The sequence below is a fragment of the Bombina bombina genome, chromosome 11, assembly GCF_027579735.1.
Source record: "Bombina bombina isolate aBomBom1 chromosome 11, aBomBom1.pri, whole genome shotgun sequence".
NCBI lineage: Eukaryota > Metazoa > Chordata > Amphibia > Anura > Bombinatoridae > Bombina > Bombina bombina.
The window spans coordinates 59,337,962-59,365,685 of record NC_069509.1 but is presented as its reverse complement, the minus strand read 5'-3'; the positions used below and the strand labels follow the sequence as shown (position 1 = coordinate 59,365,685).

Sequence of the window (27,724 nt, the reverse complement as noted above, 5' to 3'; positions counted from 1 at the left end):
GACCTACATTATACTTATGAACCCCTAATCTACAGCCCCCAACATCGCCGAACCCTACATTATATTTATTAACCCCTAATCTGCCCCCCAACGTCGCCACAACTATATTAAATTTATTAACCCCTAATCTGCCGCCGCCAACGTCGCCGCCACTATAATAAATTTATTAACCCCTAAACCTATGTCTAACCCTAACCCTAACACCCCCCTAACTTAAATATAATTTAAATACATCTAAATAAATTTACTACAATTAAATAAATTATTCCTATTTAAAACTAAATACTTACCGATAAAATAAACCCTAAGATAGCTACAATATAACTAATAGTTACATTGTAGGTAGCTTGGGATTTATATTTATTTTACAGGCAACTTTGTATTTATTTTAACTAGGTACAATAGTTATTAAATAATTATTAAATATTTAATAACTTCCTAGTTAAAATAAGTACAAATTTACCTGTAAAATAAATACTAACCTAAATTACAATTACACCTAACACTACACTATCATTAAATTAATTAAATAAATTACCTACAATTAACTACAATTAAATACAATTAAATTAAATAAACTAAAGTACAAAAACCCCACCACTAAATTACAGAAAATAAAAAAATAATTACAATTTTTTTAAACTAATTACACCTAATCTAATCCCCCTAATAAAATAAAAAAGCGCCCCAAAATAATAAAATTCCCTACCCTATACTAAATTACAAATAGCCCTTAAAAGGGCCATTTGCAGGGCATTGCCCCAAAGTTATCAGCTCTTTTACCTGTAAAATAAAATACAATACCCCCCCAACATTAAAACCCACAATCCACACACCCAACCCTACTCTAAAACCCACCCAATCCCCCCTTAAAAAAACCTAACACTACCCCCTTGAAGATCACCCTACCTTGAGCCGCCTTCACCCAGCCGGGCACAAGTAGACGTCCAGAGGGGCAGAAGTCTTTATCCGATCTGGCCAGAAGAGGTCCTCCAAGTGGCAGAAGTCTTCATCCAGGCGGCATCTTCTATCTTCTTCCATACGGAGCGGAGCGGGTCCATCTTGAAGACATCTGACGCGGAGCATCCTCTTCCATCCGACGGCGACTGAAGAATGAAGGTTTCTTTAAGTGACGTCATCCAAGATGGGGTCCCTTCAATTCCGATTGGCTGATAGAATCCTATCAGCCAATCGGAATTACGGTAGGAAAAATTCTATTGGCTGATGCAATCAGGCAATAGGATTGATCTTGCATTCCATTGGCTGTTCCTATCAGCCAATAAAATGCGAGCTCAATCCTATTGGATGATTGCATCAGCCAATAGAATTTTTCCTACCTTAATTCCGATTGGCTGATAGGATTCTATCAGCCAATTGGAATTGAAGGGACGTCATTTAAAGGACCATTCATTCAGTTGTCGGATGTCGTTAGAAGAGGATGCTCCGCGTTGGATGTCTTGAAGATGGAGCCGCTCCGCGCCGGATGGATGAAGATAGAAGATGCTGCCTGGATGAAGACTTCTGCCCATCTGGAGGACCTCTTCTGCCCGGCTTGTATGAAGACTTCTGCCCGTCTGGAGGACCACTTCTGCCGGCTTCGTGGAGGACTTTGGCCCGGCTGGGTGAAGACTTCTCAAGGTAGGGTGATCTTCAAGGGGTTAGTGTTAGGTTTTTTTAAGGGGGGATTGGGTGGGTTTCAGAGTAGGGTTGGGTGTGTGGGTGGTGGGTTTTAATGTTGGGGGGTTTTGTACTTATTTTTTACAGGTAAAAGAGCTGATTACTTTGGGGCAATGCCCCGCAAAAGGCCCTTTTGAGGGCTATTGGTAATTTAGAATAGGGTAGGGCTTTTTATTATTTTGGGGGGCTTTTTTTATTAGGAGGATTAGATTAGGTGTAATTAGTTTAAAAAAATTGTAATTATTTTATTATTTTCTTTAATTATTTTTTTTTTTGTACTTTAGATAATTGTTTTTAATTGTATTTAATTGTATTTAGTTTAGGGAATTTATTTAATTATAGTGTAGTGTTAGGTGTAATTGTAACTTAGGTTAGGTTTTATTTTACAGGTATATTTGTATTTATTTTAACTAGGTAGTTAGTAAATCGTTAATAACTATTTAGTAACTATTGTACCTAGTTAAAATAAATACAAACTTGCCTGTAAAATAAAAATAAACCCTAAGATAGCTACAATGTAACTATAAGTTATATTGTAGCTATCTTAGGGTTTATTTTATAGTTAAGTATTTAGTTTTAAATAGGAATAATTTATTTAATGATAGTAATTTTATTTAGATATATTTAAATTATATTTACATTAGTGGGTGTTAGGGTTAGACTTAGGTTTAGGGGTTAATACATTTTTATATAGTGGCGGCGGTGTAGGGGCGGCAGGTTAGGGGTTAATAAATATAATGTAGGTGGCGGTGGGCTCCGGGAGCGGCAGTTTAGGGGGTTAAACACTTTATTTAGTTGCGGCGGTGTCCGTGAGCAGCGGTTTAGGGGTTAATACATTTATTAGAGCTGTGGTGGGCTCTGGGAGTGGCGATTTAGGGGTTAATACATTTATTAGAGTTGCGGTGGGCTCCAGGAGCGGCAGTTTAGGGGTTAATACATTTATTAGAGTTGCGGTGGGCTCCGGCAGCGGTGGTTTAGGGGTTAATAACTTTATTAGAGTTGCATCGGGGTCCGGGAGCGGCAGTATGGGGTTAATAACTTTATTTAGTTGCGGCGGGGTCCGGGAGCAGCGGTTTAGGGGGTAAACTGTATAGTATAGTGTGGGTGTTTAGTGAAAGTATACCAAGAAAGCTGTAAAAAAGCCGAAGAGCAGCAAGATCGATGACTGTTAGTTAACAACAGTCCGCTGCTAATCGCCCTGTACTTGGTGCGCGGCTTTTTGACAGCTTTTTTGATAATTTTGGAGAACGTATTCAGGTCCGCGGCAGCGATGTAAGGCGATCTTAGGTGCCGTCGAATGCAGGTAAGTTGACGGCTTGATAAATAGAGGCCAATGTAACTATTAGTTATATTGTAGCTAGCTTAGGGTTTATTTTATAGGTAAGTATTTAGTTTTAAATAGAAATAATTTAGTTAATGATAGTAATATTTATTTAGATTTATTGTAATTATATTTAAGTTAGGGGGTGTTAGGGTTAGGGTTAGACTTAGGTTTACGGGTTAATAACTTTATTATAGTGGCGGCGATGTTAGGGGCGGCAGATTAGGGGTTAATAAATGTAGGTAGGTTGTGGCGACATTGGGGTGGCAGATTAGGGGTTAATAAATATAATGTAGGTGTCAGCGATGTTGGGGGCAACAGATTAAGGGGCATATGTATCAAACTCCGTATGGAGCTTGATGCCCCGTGTTTCTGGCGAGCCTGAAAGCTCGCCAGAAACAGCAGTTATGAAGCAGCGGACACAAAGACCGCTGCTCCATAACCTGTCCGCCTGCTCTGAGCAGGCGGACACACATCGCCACTATACAACCCGATCTAGTACAATCGGGTTGATTGACACCCCCCCTGCTGGCAGCCGATTGGCCGCGAGTCAGCAGGGGGCGGCATTGCACCAGCAGCTCTTGTGAGCTGCTGGTGCAATGCTGAATACGGCGAGCGTATTGCTCGCCGTATTCAGCAAAGTCTGGCGGACCTGATCCGCACTGTCGGATCAGGTCCGCCAGACTTTGATAACTAGAGGCCTAAGGGTTCATAAATATAATGTAGGTGGCGGCGGTGTCCGGAGCGGCAGATTAGGGGTTAAAATTTTTATTATAGTGTTTGTGATGTGGGAGGGCCTCGGTTTAGGGGTTAATAGGTAGTTTATGGGTGTTAGTGTACTTTTTAGCACTCTTAACTACTGACTTTTAAATGCGTTAGGAATCTTGACGGGGTAGGGTGTACTGCTCACTTTTTGGCCTCCCAGGACAGACTCGTAATACCGGCGCTATGGAAGTCCCATAGAAAAAAGACTTTACGAAGTTTACGTAAGTCGTTTTGCGGTAAGGCCAAAGAAGTGTGCAGTGACCCTAAACCTTCAAGACTCGTCATACCAGCGGGCGTAAAAAAGCCACATTAGGACCTCTTCACGCTGCTTTTTTCCCCTAACGCACAACTTGTAATCTAGCCGATTGTGTCCATTCACGGGATAACAGACAATATAAATTGAATAGTAATTAATCTAAATATCTTTATAGCCTGCTTTATAATTTAATATTGTAATAATAAATTTATAGATATATATATATCTGGTCATAAGTGATATTCAGCTTACTGCATAAATATAATCAATGTGTTCATAGAAACTGGCCAGAAATTAGGAAATATTTTAAAGTGTGATTGAATATTAATATTGATAATTGACGATCATTTTATTGTTATTATTAATTATTAATATTCATTATCAACACATACAACAATTACATTTCCTTTTTAATAACTATAACTAATTATTTTGCCTTTTTATAGTAAAAACTATAGAGATGAATGTTACAAAATGCAGCAACATATAAAACTAACTTAAAGGAACATTAAAGTCAAAATTCTAAATTTCATTATTCAGATAGAACATACAATTTTAAACTTATCAAACTTGCTCCATTATCTTTGTATAATTTGTTGATGCAAGCCGAACACATCAGGCGAGCCAATGAGAAGAGCCATATATGTGTAGCCACCAATCAGCGGCTAACTTCCAGCAGTACATTGCTGCTCTTGAGCCCACCAAGGTATACTCTTTAACAAAGAATACCAAGAGAACAAAGCAAATCGGAAAATTGTTTTAAATGTCATGCTCCATCTAAATCATTAAAGTTTCATTTTGACTTCACAGTCCCATTAATGTCTGAGTATTCAGACTCTGTCAGGGAAAATACACTGGACTTTACACGAGGATCCACAATTACCTGTTAACTGATTTATATTTGTATTATTTTTAGGATTAAACAGACTTGAACATAAGAAAATGTCAGACAGTCCCTTTATTAATAGCAACGGCGACTCTGATCTTTGGGCATCTCACAACAAGATGGGGCTGGAACCTCTTGAGATTAATGACCCTGAGGTGAGTGTTGTCATTTGTTTCCATTCTGTGAAGATAATGTTGGCCCTTACAGGAAGCAATATTAGTGTACTGGAAAAACATGTTTACTATTGTGACCACAAGCATTATTTTCTTGCAGGGCTTGACAAACTTGTTTAGGGTCTAGGAGCCAGCACAAAGAATTAAAAATACCCACTCAAATGTCAGATAATTGACATGTGAACAACATTCTTTTTCCTTTTTTATTATCTCTTAGCACCATATATACACTATGATGGCTAAGTCTATGATAAGTTACCCACACTGTTTCCAGCAATTAAAAGTGGTAGTTCACCTATTTTCTTTACTTATTTTCTTTATATACTTAACGCTACCTTATATATGCTAAGCATGTATGCATTAAAAATGTGCCCGGGTCTAGCTTATGCATCTATATAATTTAATTGATTATGTCATTGAAACGTTATCTTTTCTCTTAGATGCAACTTTATTTTCTTATAGTTTGTGTTTATCTCATTTTCTGTTTAATAATAACCCCTGGACTTAGATCTCATCAACAAACAAGGTCCAAAAGAGACCCATATCAATGAATTAGGGGACTGAAAAGAGGAATATTACTTCTAATGTATAAACTAGCACAGATATGATGTGAATATCTGATATATTGTTTTCACTTTGCATTGTGTATGCTTTATTTTTCCTCAATAAAAACTTTAAATATAATACAGGTAGCCCTCAGTTTACGCCGGGGTTAGGTTCCAGAAGGAATGGTTGTAAATCGAAACCGTTGTAAATTGAAACCCAGTTTATAATGTAAGTTAATGGGAAGTGAGGGAGATAGGTTCCAGGCCCCTCTCAAAATTGTCATAAGTAACACCTAATACTTTATTTTTAAAGCTTTGAAATGAAGACTTTAAATGCTAAACAGCCTTACAAACCTAATAAAATAATCACACAGCACAGAATATATAATTAAACTAAGTTAAATGAACATAAACATTTGCTAAACAGCATTATAAACCTAATAAAATAATCACACAACACATTTGCATTTTTCTGCAAACAGTTCTTTCTATGCATTCCAATCTGGACTGATTTATAGACAGGAAGATCTTGTTCCTTTGAAATCTGCTCGATAGCTCAGGTCTGGTTAAACTGATTAATTTCAGCTTGCTTTGCTTTGCTGCAACACAAGCGGACAGGTCCACCTACTGGCTATTTTAATAAATGCACTGCTTCTCGATGCTTTTCAATAGCAGTCCCATGACTGGAAAAAAAAGGTTGTTATTTTGAAACGGTGTAAATTGAACCGTTGTAAAACGAGGGCCACCTGTATAATTATTCCAAATAGTCATGGAATACTCACAAACATCAAAAAGGTAAATTTTGCACTTTATTGAGCCACTTTAGGTGGTCGATTTATGAAGCAGCGGATGCTGCTTCCGACCCACTCCGCTTCAGTTCCGCCTAAAGCGGAAGTTAAGAGGCAGCGGTTCTAAGACTGCTGCTCCTTAACTGGTCGGCCACCTCTGAGGTGACGGACAGCAATCAGCCCGATTGAATATAATCGGGTTGATTGACACCTCCTGCTATTGGCCGCAAATCTGCAGGGGACAGTATTACACCAGTAGTTCACAAGAACTGCTGGTGCAATGATAAATGCTGACAGCGTATGCTGTCGGCATTTAGCAATGTGTGGCAGACATGATACGCTACATCGTATCATGTTCGCTCGCACAATAATAAATTGACCCCTAGGTGTTGAATTCAAGTAGTGTAAAATGGTCCTGAAAACCTATTTAAAAGTATTGAGAAAATTGATTGCTGTTTATGAAATCATATAGGTGATTTTTCCTATATCCAATCCTGTATTTTTCCAGTACAGAAATAGTGTTATCGTTTACTTTGTGATTGTTCCAATGTTGAAAAACTTGTACCGGAAGCAGAAAAAAAGCCGAAAAACACAATCCTCAAGAATGGAATTAACCCATTTTATGTTTATAATGTAAAAGGAGAAACTGCACAGCAGAAGTCCGTCCCTCATTAGACAGTTGTCGATCTAATAAGACAACATATACATTTGTTTGCACAAATACTTGTATATTTTTAGCAATCAAGCTCCCTGAAACTTTTTTTATAGAACACATGATTTTAAAGGGTAATGCTTTATATCAAGTCCTACTATCGAAGTATTGAGAAAAAAAAGTGCCTTTTCCCCCCCAAAAGCACCTCTTGTTTTTGTGTGTGTGTGTGTTGTTTTTTTTATCTTGCTTGTTGTCTAATAGACATAAGTACTATTATACATGCCCAAAACCTATTGGTCATTTGAATTTTCATAATTTTTTTTCCTAGTCAGCAGAAATGTGCAGTAGCGCTCATATCTAACAAGCAAACTACAGCAGCGTGCATTTTTAGTAAAGAATGCCAGGTGGAAAAAAAAAGCTATTAAAAAAAAAAATATATATATATATATATATATATATACTGTATATTCACACACTTTTTTTAAATTATTTTTATGGATTTGAAGTGAGAATCACTTACAAGTCAGTTCTTTGTGGGATTTTACAAGTCAACTTTAGTTCTTATAAATTAATACAAGCCCTGCCTTTTTTTCACCCCAACAAGGTGTATGAGATTATCCGAAAGGAGAAGCACAGGCAGCGGTATGGCCTAGAGCTGATTGCGTCAGAGAACTTTGCAAGCTGTGCAGTTCTACAGGCTCTGGGCTCATGCTTGAATAACAAGTACTCAAAATGCTACCCAAGGTGAGTGAGGCTTAACTATTTAAATTAGTATTGTTGAAATGTTATTTTTTCATAAATAAAGCCTTGTATTGTGTTCACTTCTAACCAGGCCTGTGTATATGTAAAGCAGAAAATAGTTGCCTTTTTTTTTAGTTATGATAACACAAATAATAATTGTGACGAACTCCAGCTACTCCGACTGGGTAGCTCCGCCCAAAAGGGTCCTTCCTGTACCTGGAACTCATAGCTGTAGAGCGGAGAAAGTGATTATAGCAAGTAGCCCACCCTAATAACTAGACAAGACCAGTATTAAGGTGAAACAAGAACAGACTTTGTTGGGAAAAACACACAGCTTATGTACACACTGGCCATCTTGATAAGAGCCTTATCTGATCCCAAGATCTCCCGCCATTACCACCCCTCCAGACAGGCCAACGCCTTCATAGGAATAATAGTCACATAGGGATCCCACAATAGCTAGGTCGCGATCTTGGGGTGATCCGAAGGGAGCGGTGGCTATTCCCGGGTACCAGTGTGGAGCTCCGGGCCCCAAGGTGTCACGGTCCAAAAAGCAACATGATCCGTCGCTGGGGGCTGGAGCGGCAGCTGGTCAAAAGGTACCCCGGTCAGCCTGCGGTAGAAGAATAGTAGTAGAAAGGGGGTCGAAGACCCTGAGTTCCGAAGGGATCTCCCTCCTGGAAATCACCCCAATCCTTACCCCCAAAAGCAGGCACAATCCCCCAAAAGAGCGGAGCTCTAGGATATAGGGGGTCCGGAGCAATCTAGGTTAAAGTTCACCGGGGATCCCTAGCATGCCTAGCCGGCGATGAGTTCCATAAGTGTCTGGCCGGCTCGCATTTGATGAAAGCAGGGGCCAACGGACAGAGTTCAGCTCTGACCAAGTGTAATCCAATAAAGGGGCAGAAAATAATAAGGGGAAGGGGAGGCAAAACATAATAATCCCGTAATATGGTGGTGGAGGTAGCCTTGGCAGCCTGGTATCCGTGACAGTGCTCCCCCCCTTATAGTTCGGCAGACCCGGCTAGATCCAAATGGGTCAGCCTGGAGCTGTCGGCGCTGCTACTCCAATTCAGTTTGCCGGGAGAGGCCATCTGCATTGCCTTTACTTCTTCCCGGCCGATACTGAACTGTGAAGTTGAAGGGCAGCAAGGCTAAGCTTCACTGCAACAGGTGTCCATTGTCCCCAGAAACTCTGTTAAGCCATACCAGGGGGTTGGGATCTTTAAGCACTGTAAAATCTCTCCCGTATAAGTAGGGCTGCAATTTCTTGAGTGCCCACACCAGTGCCAAGCATTCCTTCTCCACTGCCGTGTAGCCTACCTCCCTGGGTAGTAGTTTTCTGCTAATGTAGGCTACGGGGTGCTCATGGCCCTCCTCATCCACCTGGCTCAGCACTGCTCCCAACCCGAACATGGAGGCATCTGTATGGACACAAAAACGTTTGGATCGGTTAGGAGCAGCCAGGATAGGGGCAGAAATTAGTGCTGTCTTCAGTTGCTGGAAGGCAGCCTCGCACTTGGGTGACCACAGGACTTGCGAGGGTAAGTGCTTTCTGGTCCGGTCAGTCAGGGGTTTGGCCAGGGTGCTATAATTGGGGACAAACTTGCGGTAGTATCCCACAGTACCAAGAAAGTCTAAGACTTGGGTTTTGGTTTTGGAGGTCAGCCAGTTAGTGACTGCCTCATCCAGGTATGCACAGGCATAATCCTTGAGGCCATCGAGGAGGCGATCTACCATCTACTATGGAACATCGCCGGAGAATTCTTCAGCCCAAATGGCATGACCTTAAACTGGTACAGGCCGAATGGGGTGATGAATGCCGACTTCGGAATGGATTCCAGGTCCAGGAAGATCTGTCAGTAACCCTTGCATTGTTAGTAAGTTATCCCAGGCCATGCGGTCTACCTGGGGCATAGAATAGGGGTCGGTCATGGTTCGGTTATTCAGCCTACGGTAATATACACAAAATCAGCTTGGGTACCAGCACCACCGGGGATGTCCAGGGGCTGTTAGACGGCTCAAAAACTCCTGTGTCCAGCATCTCCCTGAGCTTGCGGCGCTTGGGGTACCACCAACTGTTGCTTGGGCATCTGCTTCCTCCCACCACCCTTGGTAACCCAGTACAGAAGTCATCTGTCCCACTCAAAGCGGTTCCCTCCTAACCCCCCTGGGTCAGTCCCCGCCTGGGCATGGTAGGGAGCTAACGTCGGGTCGGTCAACATCTCCTGGGCCAAGTCAGAGGGAGAAGCCCAGGAGACAGGGTAGTCGGTTGGGGTAGTAGTCAGGTGGGGGTGACTTACCTGGGTCACAGGGTCGAGTGCGGCATCCTGGAGTCTGGCTTGTTGGCGGGTGGTGACTGGGCAAGTATCCGTGGGGCCTTCCATAAAGAAGAAGGATGCGAGATGTCCCAAGTCATTTCCCAACAAGACTTCCGCCGGCAAGTGGGCGATGACTCCCACTTCGACAGCACAGGAGCCGGCACCCCAATCTAGGTGTACCCATGCTGTAGGGATCTGTAGCACCTTACCCCAAGCCACACAAACTGTAATAGACTTCCTCGTCTGGTCCAAACTGGTGACCAGGTGTGGCTGGACAAGAGTGATGGTGGCTCCGCTGTCCTGTTGTCCATGGGCCTCCCAGCCGTTGATCCATACTGGCGAGCGATGGTGCAACCAATTGTCACAAGCCGCTGCCTGCACGGGGTCGGCCTCATGCAGAAACCCAAATTATTCTTTGGCCCAAGCAGCGGCATCTGCTTTGCCCCCTGACTCAAAGCAGTGAGCCGCTCCTCTAGAGACCCCAGCTGCTGCTCTGGTCCAGTTGGGGTGGGGCTGATTCTTCTGGCAATTGGACCGTACATGGCCCACTTGATCACACCCATAGCACTGGATTCCAGTCTTCAGGGGTGGAGAGCGGAGGGGAGCCAGAGGAGCAGGGGGCACCGGTGGGTCACTGGAGGCCGAGAAGGGGCAGGATTGGAGCGGACTGTTGAACGGGGTTCGGGTCGAATCGTGCACCAGGGAATCCAACAATTGGTCTGCCAGGATGGCAGCTTGATCCACTGTCTCAGGTTTCCGATCCCTGACCCATTCTCATACTTCCAGCGGGGAGTGGTCATAAAAATGTTCCATAAGGATGAGCTGGGAGGCTTGGGCCAGGGTGGTCACTTGGCACCCCGCAAACCAATAGTCCAGGGAACGGGTGAACTGGTGGGTCCACTCAGTAAAGGATTTCCCCTCTCTTCTCCTCAGGCTCTGGAACTTCAGACGGTGAGCCTCCGGAGTGATTGCATACCTAGCCAAAATACCCTCCTTCACCCGCTCATAGTTCCATTTGTCTCCTAGGGGAATGGCCATGAAGGCATCCAAGGCCCTCCCCGACAGCTTCCCAATCAAGAGGGTAACACGGTCGGCACCTGTGATACCCTGCAGCTCACACTGCACCTTGAATACCTCTAGGTACAGATTGATCTCCTCTTCTCCGTCTTTAAAGGCACGGAAAGCCTCATGGGGTAAGTTCTTATGAGGGGTAGAGGGCCTCTGTTCAGCTGGTGAGACTCCCCCCATAGCTTTCTGGACCTCAAACATCTTGAGGAGAGTCGTGTCGGCAATTATCTGGGTGATAATCTCCTGGGGTGGGGTGGTCCCATAGAGCACCAGCCACCACTGGATCTTTCACTGGACCTCAGACATCTCCGTCCCCCCAGTTGAGGGCTTGCTGGCCCGGACACTGCCCCGGCTGCTGCCGGGCTTGCTTGCCTGGTCACTCTCACTAGCCTGACTGCTGGCTTGATCACCTTCCATCAGCTCGGTGATGATCTCTGCCTTAGACTTGTTGCCAGCCACTTGTCCACGAGCTTCCAGCAAGTCTTTGAGAGTACTCTTTTTAAGCTCGAAGTACCGCTGCTCCATCCGAAGAGGGCTTGTTGGTGGTTTGAATGTTCCAGGTAGAAGGAAGCATTCCACCACTGCCACCAGTTGTGACGGACTCCGGCTACCCCGACTGGGTAGCTCCGCCAAAATGGTCCTTCCTGTACCTTGAACTCATAGCTTTAACTCATAGCTTTAGAGCGGAGAAAGTGATTATAGCAAGTAGCCCACCCTTATAACCAGACAAGACCAGTATTAAGGTGAAACATGAACAGACTTTATTGGGAAAAACACACAGTTTATATACACACTGGCCATCTTTATAAGAACCTTATCTGATCCCAAGATCTCCCGCCATTCCCGCCCCTCCAGGCAGACCAGCGCCTTCATAGGAACAATAGTCACATAGGGATCCCACAATAGCTAGGTCACAATCTTAGGGTGACCCCAAGGGAGTGGTGGCTATTCCCGGTTACCAGTGTGGAGCTCCAGGCCCCAAGGTGTCCCAGTCCAAAAAGCAACATGATCATCGCTGGGGGCCTGAGCGGCAGCTAGTCAAACGGTACCCCAGTCAGCCTGCAGTAGAGGACCAGTGGTAGAGATGGGGTCAAAGACCCTGAGTTTCAAAGGGAGCTCCCTCCTGGCAATCACCCCAATCCTTACCCCCAAAAGGAGGCACAATCACCCAAAGAGTTCAGCTCTTTCATGACCAAGTGGGATCCAATAAAGTGGCAGAAAGCAATAAGGGGAAGGGGAGGAAAAACATACTAATCCCGTTATATGGTGGTGGAGGTAGTCTTGGCAGCCTGGTATCTGTGACAATAATAAAAACACTTCAGGAATCCTTTGAAGAATGCAGAATATACAGAATGTCCCAGATACTGTTTATCTGAAATCATTATAAAGCCACAAGTAACTTCTTGAGTGTTTTAAACCAACATTAAAAGTTTTTCTCTAAATCCTGTTCCACTAGGACCTGGTTAAGGCTGCTTTAAAACCCAGTCTACAACAAATTAATTCACACTTTGTTAGAGTAAAAATAGTGTTAATTTCTGCAGTAGAAAAGAAGTGTTTTTAAGCTTATATTTTGGTTTATGGAAGTTTTTTTGCTACTGGCGAATTAACACTGAGCTAGATTTTGAGTTTTATACTGGGTGCGTAAACAGCGCAAACAAATGAGCGTTATCGCACCTTCCATAGCACGGGTATTACAAGTTAGAGAAAGTCTTCCTTGGGTTGCGCAATATGGTGCGATAAGCTCCATAACGCATAGAAATCCAAGGCTTGACTTGACGTGCTTGTGCACGTTTCCCCCATAGACATCAATGGAGAGAGAAGTGTTAGGAAAAATCTAACACCTGCAATCATGTAATAGCGATCCCGTAACGCAATCCCCATTGATGTCTATGGGGAAAATAAAGTTACATTAATACCTAACACCCGAACATAACCCCCTAGTCTAGACACCCCTAATCCACCGCCCCTGACATCGCCAACACGAAATAATCTATTAACCCCTAAACCGCCGGCCCCCACATCACTACTAATAAACTAAACCTATTAACCCCTAAACCGCCTGCCCCCCACATCGCTACTAATAAACTAAACCTATTGACCCCTAAACCACCTGCCCCCACATCACTACTACTATAATAAACCTATTAACCCCTAAACCGCCTGCCCCCCACATCGCTACTACTATAATAAACCTATTAACTCCTAAACCGCTGTTCAAATCAGCCAATAGCATTTCAGTAGCTCTTCTCCTATTGGCTGATTAGAAAATATCAGCAAATAGGAATGCAAGGTACCCCTTATATAAACAGGTACCTTGCATTCCATCTTCAGTGTACGGCGGTGATCGTATGAATAGGACGCTCCACGATGGATGTCTCCGCCTCCGCGCCTCCACAGCTCTGCAGCACCGGGAAGATGATAGAATATGCCCCCGCGATGGATGTAGATTTTGCCGCCTGGATGAAGACTTCTCTCCGCTTTGATGATGATGGATGTCCGGACTTCGGAAACTGTGATTAGATTTCCTGGGGTTAGTGTTTATTTTTAATTTTTGGGTTTTGTTTTTTTAGATTAGGGATTCTTATTTTTTTTCAATGGGCAGCAAAAGAGCTGAATGCCCTTTTAAGGACAATGTCCCTACAAATGCCATTTTCATGGCAATGGGTAGCATAGGTTTGTTTTAGACATTTTTTGGGGGGGTTGGATGGGTGGGCTTTAAGGGCTATTGGTAGTTTATTAACGTGAAACAACTGGTCCAAGTTAAAAAAGTTATTATTGTACAATTAAGCAAGATTACAGCAGAATGACAGCATGTCACTCTATACAGCATTACAGAGCTTGGCGCGCCACATCAGATAAGAACAGTGTCTCTTTTATAGCCCATGTGCTGTGCTTCTAGCCAATCCAGGATCTTCACACGAAGGCAACTCATGGTCCTCCTTATCTTGTCCATACAGACTTGGGTGTTTTACTTAGTTAAAAGTTTATATTTTTGCACGCACAGCACAAATAGCTGAATTGACAAGAAAGGGTATTGCTTTAAAATTACAAACGTCAATTCATTATAAAGCATAGGGAAAAGTATGGCAGAATTAAGGGAACCACATCCAGGCTTTATCTGCGGATGAGAATAATTCTCGCTTATACCTTGTTTCCCCTAGGGATGTTTAAAACACTGAAATATTTGAGCGTGTTCTAATGGCTGGTACAACTCTTCCTATGGTACAATTACCCCATGCTCCCATGGGAAGCCATGAGTAGGCTTTATTACCAAAAATATAATAGAGTCCTTGTTTCAAGACCTTTGGAATCACCTTACCATGTTTTCCCAGCCATTGTTGAAACCATACCATATTGTTATATAACTTAGTTTGACAGCTCCATTCATAATCATCTATCTGTTCAGGACAGGCACACCTGGGGGCACACAAAGCTTTTAACGTTGAACAAAAAGATAAACTGTTACAATCAGCATTTTCTGTATCACATGGTGCTTTGTTAGGTTCCATATTAAATATTAAGGTAACATGTCTACAATCTGTTTGCCTCACGTATACCTTGGGCAAACTGACTATGCAACCTTTTATGTTGGCTATGTGATTGACATACATTGGCCCTAGACACATTGTAGGTGTGGAAATTATACCAACAAGTTCTAAGTATGTACCTTAATCTTAGATAGCATTATGAACAGAGTGATCTATATCTATTTAAACATCATAGCTGTAATCTGTCACATTTAAATCATTCATTGATATTGATACACCTATTAAAGGGATTCCTTTATGATTGGCCAGAACATGAGAGTATATCCAGCAGTCTGTGGCATTCAGCTGCTTGGTGGTTTGTTGGTGTAAAAGCCAGATGGAATTTGTCCGTTTGTCGCTCTTCACTGGTGCAAAGAAGTATAAAACACAAAGAAAAGGACAAAGCGAAAAACAGGACAGTATATGCATTTTGGCAGTTTGTTAACCCTCTTTGTCCCCAGTGGCCTCACCCTTTTGACACAGGTTTTTTTCAACGGCCTGGAAGTTCACCTTCTTATAGTGAGAGGCGTGTACCCAGTTTGGTTTCCCTTCCACTTTGACTGAGGTGGGTGTGGTCAGTAACACCTGGTATGGGTCATCAAATCGGGGCTCTAGGTGTTTCCTCACTTATCTTCTTATAACCACCCAGTCTCCAGGGTGCAGGTGGTGAGTTCCAGTTATTTCTTCTGGATCTGGTAATGAAGAGAAAACTTTTCAGGGCAAATTAGTCAGTTGCTCATGCAGCTGGACAACAAAATCAGTTAGAGTAGCATACTGCCCATGTAATTCTTGTGCAAAGAAAAGACCTGTTAGTGGTGGTCTACCAAACAAAATTTCAAATGGCGAAAGGCCATGCTTTCCCTTTGGAGTGTTTCTTACTGCAAAGAGGGCTAAAGGTAAGGCTTGTACCCTAGTAAGTTTTGTATTCTCACAGATCTTGGCTATTTTATTTATTTTTTAAAACACCACTTGCACTCTCTACTTTCCCAGATGATTGCATTCAGCACAGATCATACATTTCTTGCACCATTCCATTGCAAATTGTGAAAAACTTGGTGCAAACCAAAATTTATTAACACTTGCAATCATTCCCCCTTTGGAAACATAGGAATGGAGATGAGAGAGAATAGCTAAAACAAGATATAGCACTGGAGGTGCACACAATCTACCATCCCCATGTTTCCAAACCTCATTTTCCAGTTTGCTTATACACTTTCTCTGAGTTAGGGAACCTGTTTGGTTTTGGAGGATTTGTACAACATCCACTGTCAAATTCTCCACAGTTTCAGAGGACTGTTGGAGTATCACGAGAGCTGCCTTCTTGGCTGCTTCATCTACCCTATTATTACCCATAGTGATAGGATCTATTGCTCGCTGATGTGATTGGCATTTCATAAAAGTTACAGTTTTGAGAACGCTGTGGTCTGCTCCAGTGTCCACCAAACACTCCACAGAATAGGCATGTCAGAGAGGGTCAGGCAAACAAAGGCATCACCCCCTCTGCTCTCAGAAATGATTGGTAGCACTGGAAGTCCAGCCACATTCTAATTGGCGAGATTAACAAGTCCCAGCACTAATGAGCTTAGCAAGCTCAATGCAAAAGAACATAGAAGAAGTACAGGAAAAGAAAGCACAAAGGATAATGCTAGTGAGTGCCCTTGGGAAACCCCAATGGAAACAGTTGAGAGGGACAAATAAGGGGGAATAGATCACGGCGGTATTCGCTATACCGCAAGCATTTTAGCTTGACTGCACAACCTGTAATACAGCAGTATGTAAATTCCGTACAAAAAACGTCCATTTTGGAGTGCAGAATTGACGTTGCGTTACAGGCTAAAATGCTTGCGTTATAGCTATACCGCAGCGACTTGGAATACGGGAGACCTGCCATTCCACGCGCAATGGCAGTTTTTTCTGCGTTAAAGCTGTAACGCAAGACTCGTAATCTAGCTGACTGTTTGTACTCAAACAAAGGGAAGTCTCCATTACCTCTGTGAATATGTTTAATAAGGAGGGGACCTGTGAGTAAAATAATCAATTGTTCTCCTGTTTTCCCCGTTTCGGAGCTGTACAGTCTCTTGTAAAATGACAGTTATAGCATTTGTTTTTTCTGAGTTCCCCCTTATTTGTCCCTCTCAACTGTTTCCATTGGGGTTTCCCAAGGGCACTCACTAGCATTATCCTTTGTGCTTTCTTTTCCTGTACTTCTTCTATGTTCTTTTGCATTGAGCTTGCTAAGCTCATTAGTGCTGGGACTTGTTAATCACGCCAATTAGAATGTGCGGAAACCAATTTATCATGGATTTCTTTATTCAGTCCCGACACCAATGTGGCAGTGAGCATTTTTCCCATACCTTGGTCTTCAAGGTTACCTCCCGCCTCCTCCACAGTTTTCCAAAATCTTTCAAAGTAGTCTTCTACTGGTTCTTTAGCCTTTTGTTGGATAGTTGTCACCCGAACCAAAGACTGTGGAGGGAACACCTCCGTGATTTTATTCTTGAGCTGATCAACATTTTCCAATGCCCTCTGTGGGGTATTCTCTACCTCTGATTGGTTAAGTGGCAGAATACGTCTAGTGCAGATGGCAGCGGTATCTATTTGACCAGCCACAACCCTTATTATCTGCAACAGATTTCTCTATGTGGGGTGTAGCTGACGGTAATATTGTACAGCTTGTTTACAAACCCATATGGATTGCTCCGTGGCTTAGGGACAGGCAAGAGAAATCCCTTCATTTCTCCAGGTGTCAATGGGACATGCTGGGTAACATTACGGTCTGCCTGACCATCTGTGCCTGGGATAAATTGTTCTCTGACGGGTAAGCAGAGGCCCGAGGTGAGAAAAGATCCTCAGTCATTCTGCTTACCTCCTCAGAGTCCACTTTGGGAGTAATTAGGAGTTCTCCCTCCACCCCACAAAATACTTTTCCTTCCCTTGGGGCATACAGATCTTGCCATGATGTGGTATGGGGCACTAATGTTGGGGCAGTGGCAGTTGGGGTTCAACATAGAAAGGGGGGTATAAAGGAAGAGGCGATTGCAATCCTCTAGTGGGGGACACCGTGGTTAGGCTAGCAGGAGTCTTTAGTCTGGCCCCTAGGTCTACTAGGGCCTCTGTATTGCCCACAGGTACCCAGAGACTTTGTACTGACAGACCAAGGCAGACTAGTAAGAAGTTATGCAGCAACTCACATTTAACCTTCCGTTGTCCCTTTGCTGTGCAGACAATGTTAGTAACAGTTTACTTGACAAACACAGAAAATAGAAAACATTTATGTCTGAAGACGATAGGGTCCTCTTACTTAACACACCACTGCTGCCACTTGCTTTCTCCTCAGAGGGGCAGTACATTCCACACCCCGTGAAGGACCTCTTACACTCACACATGCATAACAAAATATGTTAAAACATAAAACAGTTGTTTCAGTTTCTTGGGAGCTTGTACTTACAACAAGCCAGAGGGTCTAGGAATCAGATGATAGGAGAGCAATCTCAGACCCAAAGGTTCTCACCTGTTGGTGCCAGTGGTCTCCTGTCCTCAGGTTCCTGGTTCCGTCCACAATCAGTTTCAAACTCGTGGGTTTCGGCACCAAAATGTTGAAGAAAAAAACACAACGTGAAAAAACTGGCCCAAATTTAAAAAAGTTATTATTGTACAATTAAGCAAGATTACAGCAGAATGACAGCATGTCACTCTATACAGCAATACAGAGCTTGGCGCGCCACATCAGATAAGAACAGTGTCTCTTTTATAGCCCATGTGCTGTGCTTCTAGCCAATCCAGGATCTTCACATGAAGGCAACTCATGGTCCTCCTTATCTTGTCCATACAGACTTGGGTGTTTTACTTAGCTAAAGTTTATATTTTTGCACGCACAGCACAAATAGCTGAATTGACAAGAAAGGGTATTGCTTTAAAATTATAAACGTCAATTCATTATAAAGCATAGGGAAAAATATGGCAGAATTAAGTATTTTTCTCTAACAATAGGTTAGGGTGTGTTTTTATTTGGGGGGGCTTTTTGTTTTTATAGGGCTATTAGATTAGGTGTAATTGTTTTTATTTTTGATACTTTCATTTATTATTTTCTGTAAGCTTAGAGTTTATTATTTTTTGTAAGTTTATAGTTTATTTTATTTAATAATGCAATGTTTTTTTACTTTTTTGGTAGTGTTACGTTTTTTTAAGATGTAATTTAGGCTTTTTAATTTTTTGTAGTGTAAGTTTTTTTTAAATTTGTAGGGTAGTTTTTTTAATATTTAGTTAATTTATTTTTAAGTAAATAGTAATGTTAGGTTAGTTTATAGTTTTAAGTTAGTTTTGTTTTATTTCACAGGTAAGTTTTTATTTATTTCTAGATCGTTACATTGTAGATTTATTTTAAAATTAGGGGGGTATTAGGTTTAGGGGTTAATAGTTTAATTTAGTGTTTTTAGATGTGGGGGGGCGGCGGTTTAGGGGTTAATAGGTTTATTATAGTAGTAGTGATGTGGGGGACAGGCGGTTTAGGGGTTAATTGGTTTATTTATTGTTGGCTATGTGGGTGGGCGGTGGATTAGGGGTTAATAAGTTTAATATAGTATTTGTGATGCAGGAGGGTGGGGGTTAAGGGGTTAATAGGAAGTTTATGGGTGTTAGTGTACTTTGTAACATTTTAGTTATGAATTTTGTGAAACATTTTTGTTTTGCAAAATCCATAACTACTGGTCTCAGATGGCGGAATAGATCACGGCGGTATTCGCTATACCGCAAGCATTTTAGCTTGACTGCACAACCTGTAATACAGCGGTATGTAAATTCCGTACAAAAAACGTCCATTTTGGAGTGCAGAATTGACGTTGCATTACAGGCTAAAATGCTTGCGTTATAGCTATACCGCAGCGACTTGGAATACGGGAGACCTGCCATTCCACGCGCAATGGCAGTTTTTTCTGCGTTAAAGCTGTAACGCAAGACTCGTAATCTAGCTGACTGTTTGTACTCAAACAAAGGGAAGTCTCCATTACCTCTGTGAATATGTTTAATAAGGAGGGGACCTGTGAGTAAAATAATCAGTTGTGAAATATCTCTGTGTTGTCACTCTCATAAATCATTGAAGGGGTATACATTTTTTTCTTCTCATTTTATTGTTTTCTTGACTCTTGTTGCTGCTAGGGTAAATTTGAATTAAATCACTAGTCAGTAAGACCAATTTAAATAGATTTAAATCATGTTTTTCATTTCTAGAATAACTTTTCAGATTATTTTTCCGTTTATATCAGACCATTACTGATTTGGTTATATATAATTCGATATGCATAGATAGATCATTGAAATGAATTACATTATTGGGAGGTGAACTATCTCCAATTTAATAGGTTAATCATTCATATTTAATCAATTTTTCAGCTGTACTTTAATGGAAGGAGAAAAATAATGTTACCTTTATAATAACAATAATGTAAATAGATTAACTAAAGAAAAATAACCGATACCATAATAATTTAAATAGCTTTATTTAACTAAAACAACATTTTATTTCATTTTAATGCTTGCCCCTTCCTCCTCACACTTAGGTCCTTGTGCAGATCTTTTCCACTCTGAACAATCTTCTATTCAATTAGCTTCTTGAAACAGCGTGGGTTGATTCTGTGTACATAAATTTGCAGGGTAGCAATGGCAGGAACAGGATAGTAAAGTCTAAATTTAAACTTTCATGCTTCAGATAGAGCATATAATTTCCTAATTTTCTTCTCTTATCTAATTTGCTTTGTTCTTTTGGTATCCATTGTTGAAAGGCGTTATCAAATTATCAAAGGCTCAGAAGCAATGCACTACTGTGAGCTAGCTGCTTGTCACTGTCTCACCCAATGTGTTCAACTAGACTCTAGTAGAGCATTTATCTCCTTCAACAAAGGATACCAAGAGAATGAAGTAAATCTGAACCTTGTATGCTCTATCTGAAACCCAAAAGTTTTCTTTAAGGTCTATTTCTTAACTCTGTATGTATATTTTATAACATTTTGCTGTGAAGAAGGGGCATGTTATTTCTGCACACAAATTCACAGTTTTGAGAACTACAAAACCAATAATATGTGATAATATCCTCAAGATAGAAAAAATGTCTAAAATAATCTGACAGAATCCTCTGGGAGAACATTAAAAAACTTGAAACATTACATCCATGAATATACATCATCAGCCACACAGGTGTCCTAGTCCAGAACATTGTCTTGCAAGTCTATACACTGCCTATATATGTGACTTATGTGCCTCTGGATTGTTTTTGTGTCCTGGCAGGTACTATGGCGGCACAGAGTTGTTGGATGGGATGGAAATGCTTTGCCAAAAGAGAGCTCTGGAGGTGTATGGGTTGGACCCACAGAAATGGGGTGTTAATGTACGGCCATACTCAGGTAAGAGACGTCTCTCTGACAAGGGAGGGGGTGTAAGCAGCAAGTCCAATGTTTAGTGGCCCCTAGAAATATATAACCTTTTCCTATAGATCAAGAGGTTATGGCAGTGGGAAATGATCATGAGGATCAGCCTGTCACTGTTGGTACAAAGTGACCGACTGTTCTCCTTACAGGAGATAATGTGGACCTCTCGCTTTCCTCAGGTCACATTAGAAGTTACTCTGCTGAAGTCTAATTGGTTGCAGAATTTTTTTATTTTTTTTAAAGTATAATTAAAGGACCACTTAAAGGGACATGAAACCCAATTTTTTTCTTTTATGATTTAGAAAGAGCATGTGATTTTAAACAACTTTCTAATGTACTTCTAATATCTAATTAGCTTCATTCTCTTGATATTCTTTGCTGAAAAGCATATCTAGATGTGCTCAGTAGCTGCTGATTGGTGGATGCACATAGATGCCTCGTGTGATTGGCTCACACATGTACATTGCTATTTCTTCAACAAAAGATATCTAAAGAATGAAGCAAATTAGATAATAGAAGTCAATTGGAATGTTATTTAAAATTGTATTCTCTACCTGAATCATGAAAGAAAATGTTTGGGTTTAGTGTCCCTTTAATTACAGTGGAATTACATAATTAACACGTGCATAATAAAAAGACACTGATTTAACACCTACTCTCAATTTCAAATAAGCAGTAGATTTTTTTCTTCTTCAGGGAAATGTATTTTTCTCTTATTTTCAGCCCCTGTATTATGTGACAGATATCAGCCAATCACAGACAAGTGTACATATAACCGGTGAGCTTGTGCACATGCTCAGTAGGATCTTGTTCCTCAGAAAGTGTGCACATAAAAAGAGTGTGCAAAATTTGATAATGGAAGTAATTAGAAAGTGCTGCTCTTTCTGAATCGTAAAAGCTTATTTTGACTTGAGTGTTCCTTTAAGGACAGCTTAAACTGGTGGTGTATTAAGCTTTTACATTGTTCTATGACAATAGGAATATACCACCACTCTCTCCCAATTAAAGGGACAGTAAAAGATGACATTTTAAACATCTTTAAAATTCACTTCTATTATCTAATTTACTTTTCATTTAGTATCCTTTGTTGAAAAGCATACCTAGGTAGGCTCAGGAGCAGCAGTGCACTACTGGAAGCTAGCTGCTGATTGGTGGTTGCACTCTTCATGGGTTCATCCGTATTCAGCTAGCTCCCAGTAGTACATTGTTCCTCCTTCAACAAAGGAATTTTATGCTCTATCTGAATCATGAAAAAAATAATAATAAATAGCTTTCATGACCCTTTTAATACAGTTTGGATAATGTATCCTGCCAGACAGAGAATGGATTGAGATCCCATTCGGTCAGCCACATAAAGAGCAGTTTAACCCCTTGAGTGTTGCCTATTTATGAGTTTTAACACCTTTCTAGCTACAACCCGCATATAGATCAGTATTAACACCATAAAAAGCATTAAAGGGACATGAAACCTAATTTTTCTTTCTTAGATGATTTAGAAAAACCATGCAATGTTAAAAACAATTTCCCAGTTTACTTCTACTATCAAATTTTCTTCATTCTCTTGATATTCTTTGTTGGAAAGTATATCTAAATAGGTTCAGTAGCTGCTCATTGGTGGCTGCATATAGATGTCTCGCGTGATTGGCTCACCCATGTTCATTGCTGTTTCTTCAACAAAGGATAGCTAAAGAATGAAGCAAGTTAGATAATAGATGTACATTGGAATGTTGTTTAAAATTGTATTCTCTACCTGAATCATGAAAGACCAGGGGTCTCTCTAACATCTTAGCTTTGGCCAGCCCAATATATTATGTGCATGCTGGAGGGCAGTATTGACAAATCTTCAGAGACCGTTTCTCCCAAGATACTACCCAGGGAGACAAGATATTAAAGAAACAGTCTACTCCAATTGTTATTGTTTAAAAAGATAGATAATCCCTTTATTACCCATTACCCAGATTTGCATAACTAACACTCGGCTAGATTACGAGTTTTGCGTTAACAGGGGTGCGGTGCTAACTTGCACATTATTGTCACCGCTCACTTACCTACGCGCTGGTATTACAGCTTTTTACAAACCCGGCGTTAAAAGGCAAGAAGTGAGCGTAGAGCAAAATTGTGCTCCATACCGCACTCCAATACCAGCGTTGCTTAAGTCAGTGGTGAGCTGGTTGTACGTGCTCATGCACGATTTCCCCATAGACATCAATGGGGAGAGCCAGCTGCAAAAAAATCTAACACCTGCCAAAAAGCAGCGTAAAGCTCAGTAACGCAGCCCCATTGATTCCTATGGGGAAACACATTTTATGTTTACACCTAACACCCTAACATGAACCCCGAGTCTAAACACCCATAATCTTACACTTATTAACCCCTAATCTGCCGCCCCCGACATCATCGACACCTACATTATACTTATTAACCCCTAATCTGCCGTTCCGGACATCGCCGCCACCTACATTATACTTATGAACCCCTAATATGCTGCCCACAACATCGCCCACACCTACATAATGTTATTAACCACTAATCTACCACCCCCAAAGTCGCTGCCACTATAATAAACATATTAACCACTAAACCGCCATACTCCCGCATCGCAAGCACTAGTTAAATATTATTAACCCCTAATCTGCCGCCCCTAACAACGCCGCCATCTAACTACATTTATTGACCACTAATCTGCCGCCCCCAACGTTGCCGCCACTATACTATATTTATTAACCCCTAAACCTAAGTCTAACCCTAACCCTAACACCCCCTAACTTAAATATAATTAAAATAAATCTAAATAAAACTTACAATTATTACCTAAATTATTCCTAATTAAAACTAAATGCTTACCTGTAAACCAAACCCTAAGATAGTTACAATATAACTAATTGTAACATTGTAGCTATCTTAGATTTTACTTTTATTTTACAGGCAAGTTTGTATTTATTTTAACTAGGTAGAATAGTTACTAAATAGTTATTAACTATTTAATAACTACCTAGTTAAAATAAATACAAATTTACCTGTAAAATAAAACCTAACCTAAGTTACACTAACACCTAACACTACACTACAATTAAATAAATTCCCTAAATTAAATACAATTAACTAAATTCAATAAAATTAGCTAAATTACAACAACAAAAAAACACTAAATTACAGAAAATAAAAAACAATTTACAAGATATTTAAACTAATTACACCTAATCTAATAGCCCTATCAAAATAAAAAAAGCCCACCCAAAATAAAAAAAAAACCCTAGCCTAAACTAAACTACCAATAGCCCTCAAAATGGCCTTTTGCGGGGCATTGCCCCAAAGAAATCAGCTCTTTTACCTTTAAAAAAAATACACACAACCCCCCCAACAGTAAAACCCACCACCCACACAACCAACCCCCCAAATAAAACCCTAACTAAAAAATCCTAAGCTCCCCATTGCCCTGAAAAGGGCATTTGGATGGGCATTGCCCTTAAACGGGCATTTAGCTCTATTGCGGCCCAAAGCCCTAACCTAAAAATAAAACCCACCCAATACACCCTTAAAAAATCCTAACACTAACCCCCGAAGATCCACTTACCGGGAGAAGTCTTCATCCAGGCGGCAAGATGTCCTCAACAAAGCCTGCAGAAGTGGTCCTCCAGATGGGCAGAAGTGGTCCTCCAGATGGGCAGAAGTCTTCATCCAGACGGCATCTTTAATCTTCATCCTTCCGACGCGGAGCGGGTCCATCTTCAAGACATCCGGCACAGAGCATCCTCTTCCAACGATGACTACCCGACGAATGAAGGTACCTTTAAGTGATGTCATTCAAGATGGCGTCCCTTAGATTCTGAATGGCTGATAGAATTCTATCAGCCAATCGGAAATTAAGGATTAAAAAATCCTATTGGTTGATCCAATCAGCCAATAGGATTGAGCTTGCATTCTGTTGGCTGTTCCAATCAGCCAATAGAATGCAAGCTCAATCCTATTGGCTGATTGCATATAGGATTTTTTCATCCTTAATTCCGATTGGCTGATTGAATTCTATCAGCCATTCAGATTGAATTCTATCAGCCAATTGGAATCTAAGGGACGCCATCTTGGATGATGTCACTTAAAGGTACCTTCATTCGTCGGGTAGTCGTCTTTGGAAGAGGATGCTCCGCGCTGGATGTCTTGAAAATGGACCCGCTCCGCGTCGGAAGGATGAAGATAGAAGATGCCGTCTGGATGAAGACTTCTGCCCGTCTGGAGGACCACTTCTGCCTGTCTGGAGGACCACTTCTGCCGGCTTCATTGATGACATCTTGCTGCTTGGATGAAGACTTCTCCCGGTAAGTGGATCTTCGGGGGTTAGTGTTAGGATTTTTTAAGGGTGTATTGGGTGGGTTTTAATTTTAGGTTAGGGTTTTAGGCTGCAATAGAGCTAAATGCTCTTTTAAGGGCAATGCCCATCCAAATGCCCTTTTCAGGGCAATGGGGAGCTTAGGTTTTTTTAGTTAGGGTTTTATTTGGGGGGTTGGTTGTGTAGGTGGGTTTTACTGTTGGGGGGTTGGGGTATTTTTTTTACAGGTAAAAGAGCTGATTTCTTTTTTTATAGGTAAGTATTTAGTTTTAAATAGGAATAATTTAGGTAATAATAGTAGGTTTTATTTAGATTTATTTTAATTATATTTAAGTTAGGGGGAGTTAGGGTTAGACTTAGGGTTAGGGGTTAATAACTTTAGTATAGTGGCGGCGACGTTGGGGGCGGCAGATTAGGGGTTAATAAATGTAGGTAGGTGGCGGTGATGTTAGGGATGGCAGATTAGAGGTTAATAATATTTAACTAATGTTTGCGAGGCAGGAGTGCGGCAGATTAGGGGTAACTTTTTTATTATAGTGTTTGCAATGTGGGAGGGCCTCGGTTTAAGGGTTTAGGGGTTAATAGGTAGTTTATGGGTGTTAGTGTACTTTTTAGCACTTTAGTTATGAGTTTTATGTTACAGTTTTGTAGCGTAAAACTTATAACTACTGACTTTAGAATGCGTTACGAATCTTGCGGGATAGGCTGTACCACTCACTTTTTGGCCTTCCAGGACAAGCTCGTAATACCGGCGCTATGGAAGTCCCATTGAAAATAGACTATACGAAAATTGCGTAAGTTGATTTGCTGTAAGGCCAAAAAAGTGTGCGGTGCCCATAAATCTGCAAGACTCGTAATAGCAGCGGGCGTGAAAAAGCAGTGTTAGGACCTGTTAGCGCTGCTTTTTCACCTTACCGCAAAACTCGTAATCTAGCCGACTATTATATTAATATACTTTTTACCTTTGTGATTACCTTGTATCTAAGCCTCTGCAGACTGCCCCCTTATCTCAGTTCTTTTGACAGACTTGTATTTTAGCCAATCAGTGCCCTCTCCTAAGTAACTCCACAGGAGCCATCACAATGTTATCTATATGGCACACATGAACTAATGCCCTTTAGCTGTGAAATACTGTCAAATGCATTCAGATAAGAGGCGGCCTTCAAGGGCTTAGAAATTAGCTTTCAACAAAGAATACCAAGAGAACAAAGCAAATTTGATGATAAAAGTAAATTACATGTCTTATCTGAATCACGAAAGTTTAATTTTGACTAGACTGTCCCTTTAAATGGGCATAAAAGTGCAAAAAGAAATCACTTTAATGTTTTAGAGCATTTTATTATTGCTTGTATGTAACTCTGGATTTAACCCCTGCAAAGGAGTTAAACACAAAGTTAAAGTTGGCTCTAGGGCAGAAATGCACAACTGGAACATAGGTGAACACATCTTGTTAGCCAGTGATAAGATCTAGCTCCTGGCAGTGCATTGCTGATCTTGAGCCTACCTAGATATGCTTTTCTGGATACCAAGAGAGAGAAGTAAATTTGACAATATAAGTAAACTAAAAGTCTCTTAAAACTGCATGTTCTATCTGAATCATGACCTTTAAATTTGACTTTCATGTCCTTTCAAGTAACTTGATGCACTTCCACTGGCATCCTCTTAAAATAATATTGAAATATCACCACCCTAAAGGGACATGAAAACAAAAATGTTTTTCTCTCATGATATAGATAGAGCACTGCATTTTTAAACAACTTTCTTACTTATGTTGCCTAATTAGCTTCATTTTCTTGGTATTATTTGTTGACAATAATATATAGGTAGGATCAGGAGCAGCTAGTTGCTGATTGGTAGCTTCTCTTATGTGCCTCTTGTCATTGGCTCACCAGTTGTGTTCACCTAGCTCCCATTAGTGCATTGCTGCTCCTTCAAACAAAGGATACTAGGAGAATAAAGCAATTGTAATATAAGAAATTAATTGGAAAGTGGCTTAAAATGTATATGCTGTCTGAAACCTTTGAATACATTTTTTGGGTTACATATTCCTTTAAATGTTGCTGCCCTTGTAACAGACGTTGTATGCTTACATCATTCATTCCTGCTTTAAAACCTAATATTTAAAACCTCTACAGCTGATTAGGGATTTATGTGCTTGAATACACCTTGGAGAGTAACTGTAAAATAAGTTTGACATTCTCAGATTTTAATTTGTTTTTCTCATAATCTGTCTATCCACAAATCCTCCATTCTTGACTATA

General features: G+C 41.0%; 1 protein-coding gene across 3 annotated transcripts in view; it reads left to right on the top strand.

The window, feature by feature from the left end:
* The window catches only part of LOC128641844 (serine hydroxymethyltransferase, cytosolic-like), a 147,500-nt gene that overhangs the window by 17,439 nt on the left and 102,337 nt on the right, over positions 1-27,724 (top strand). For all 3 annotated transcript variants that reach the window (XM_053694406.1, XM_053694404.1, XM_053694405.1), the window contains exons 2-4: positions 4,936-5,060; positions 7,668-7,807; positions 21,000-21,115. In XM_053694406.1, the coding sequence (XP_053550381.1) occupies positions 4,962-5,060; positions 7,668-7,807; positions 21,000-21,115 (355 nt within the window). In that variant the 5' untranslated portion in view covers positions 4,936-4,961. The remainder of the gene's footprint in view (positions 1-4,935; positions 5,061-7,667; positions 7,808-20,999; positions 21,116-27,724) is intronic.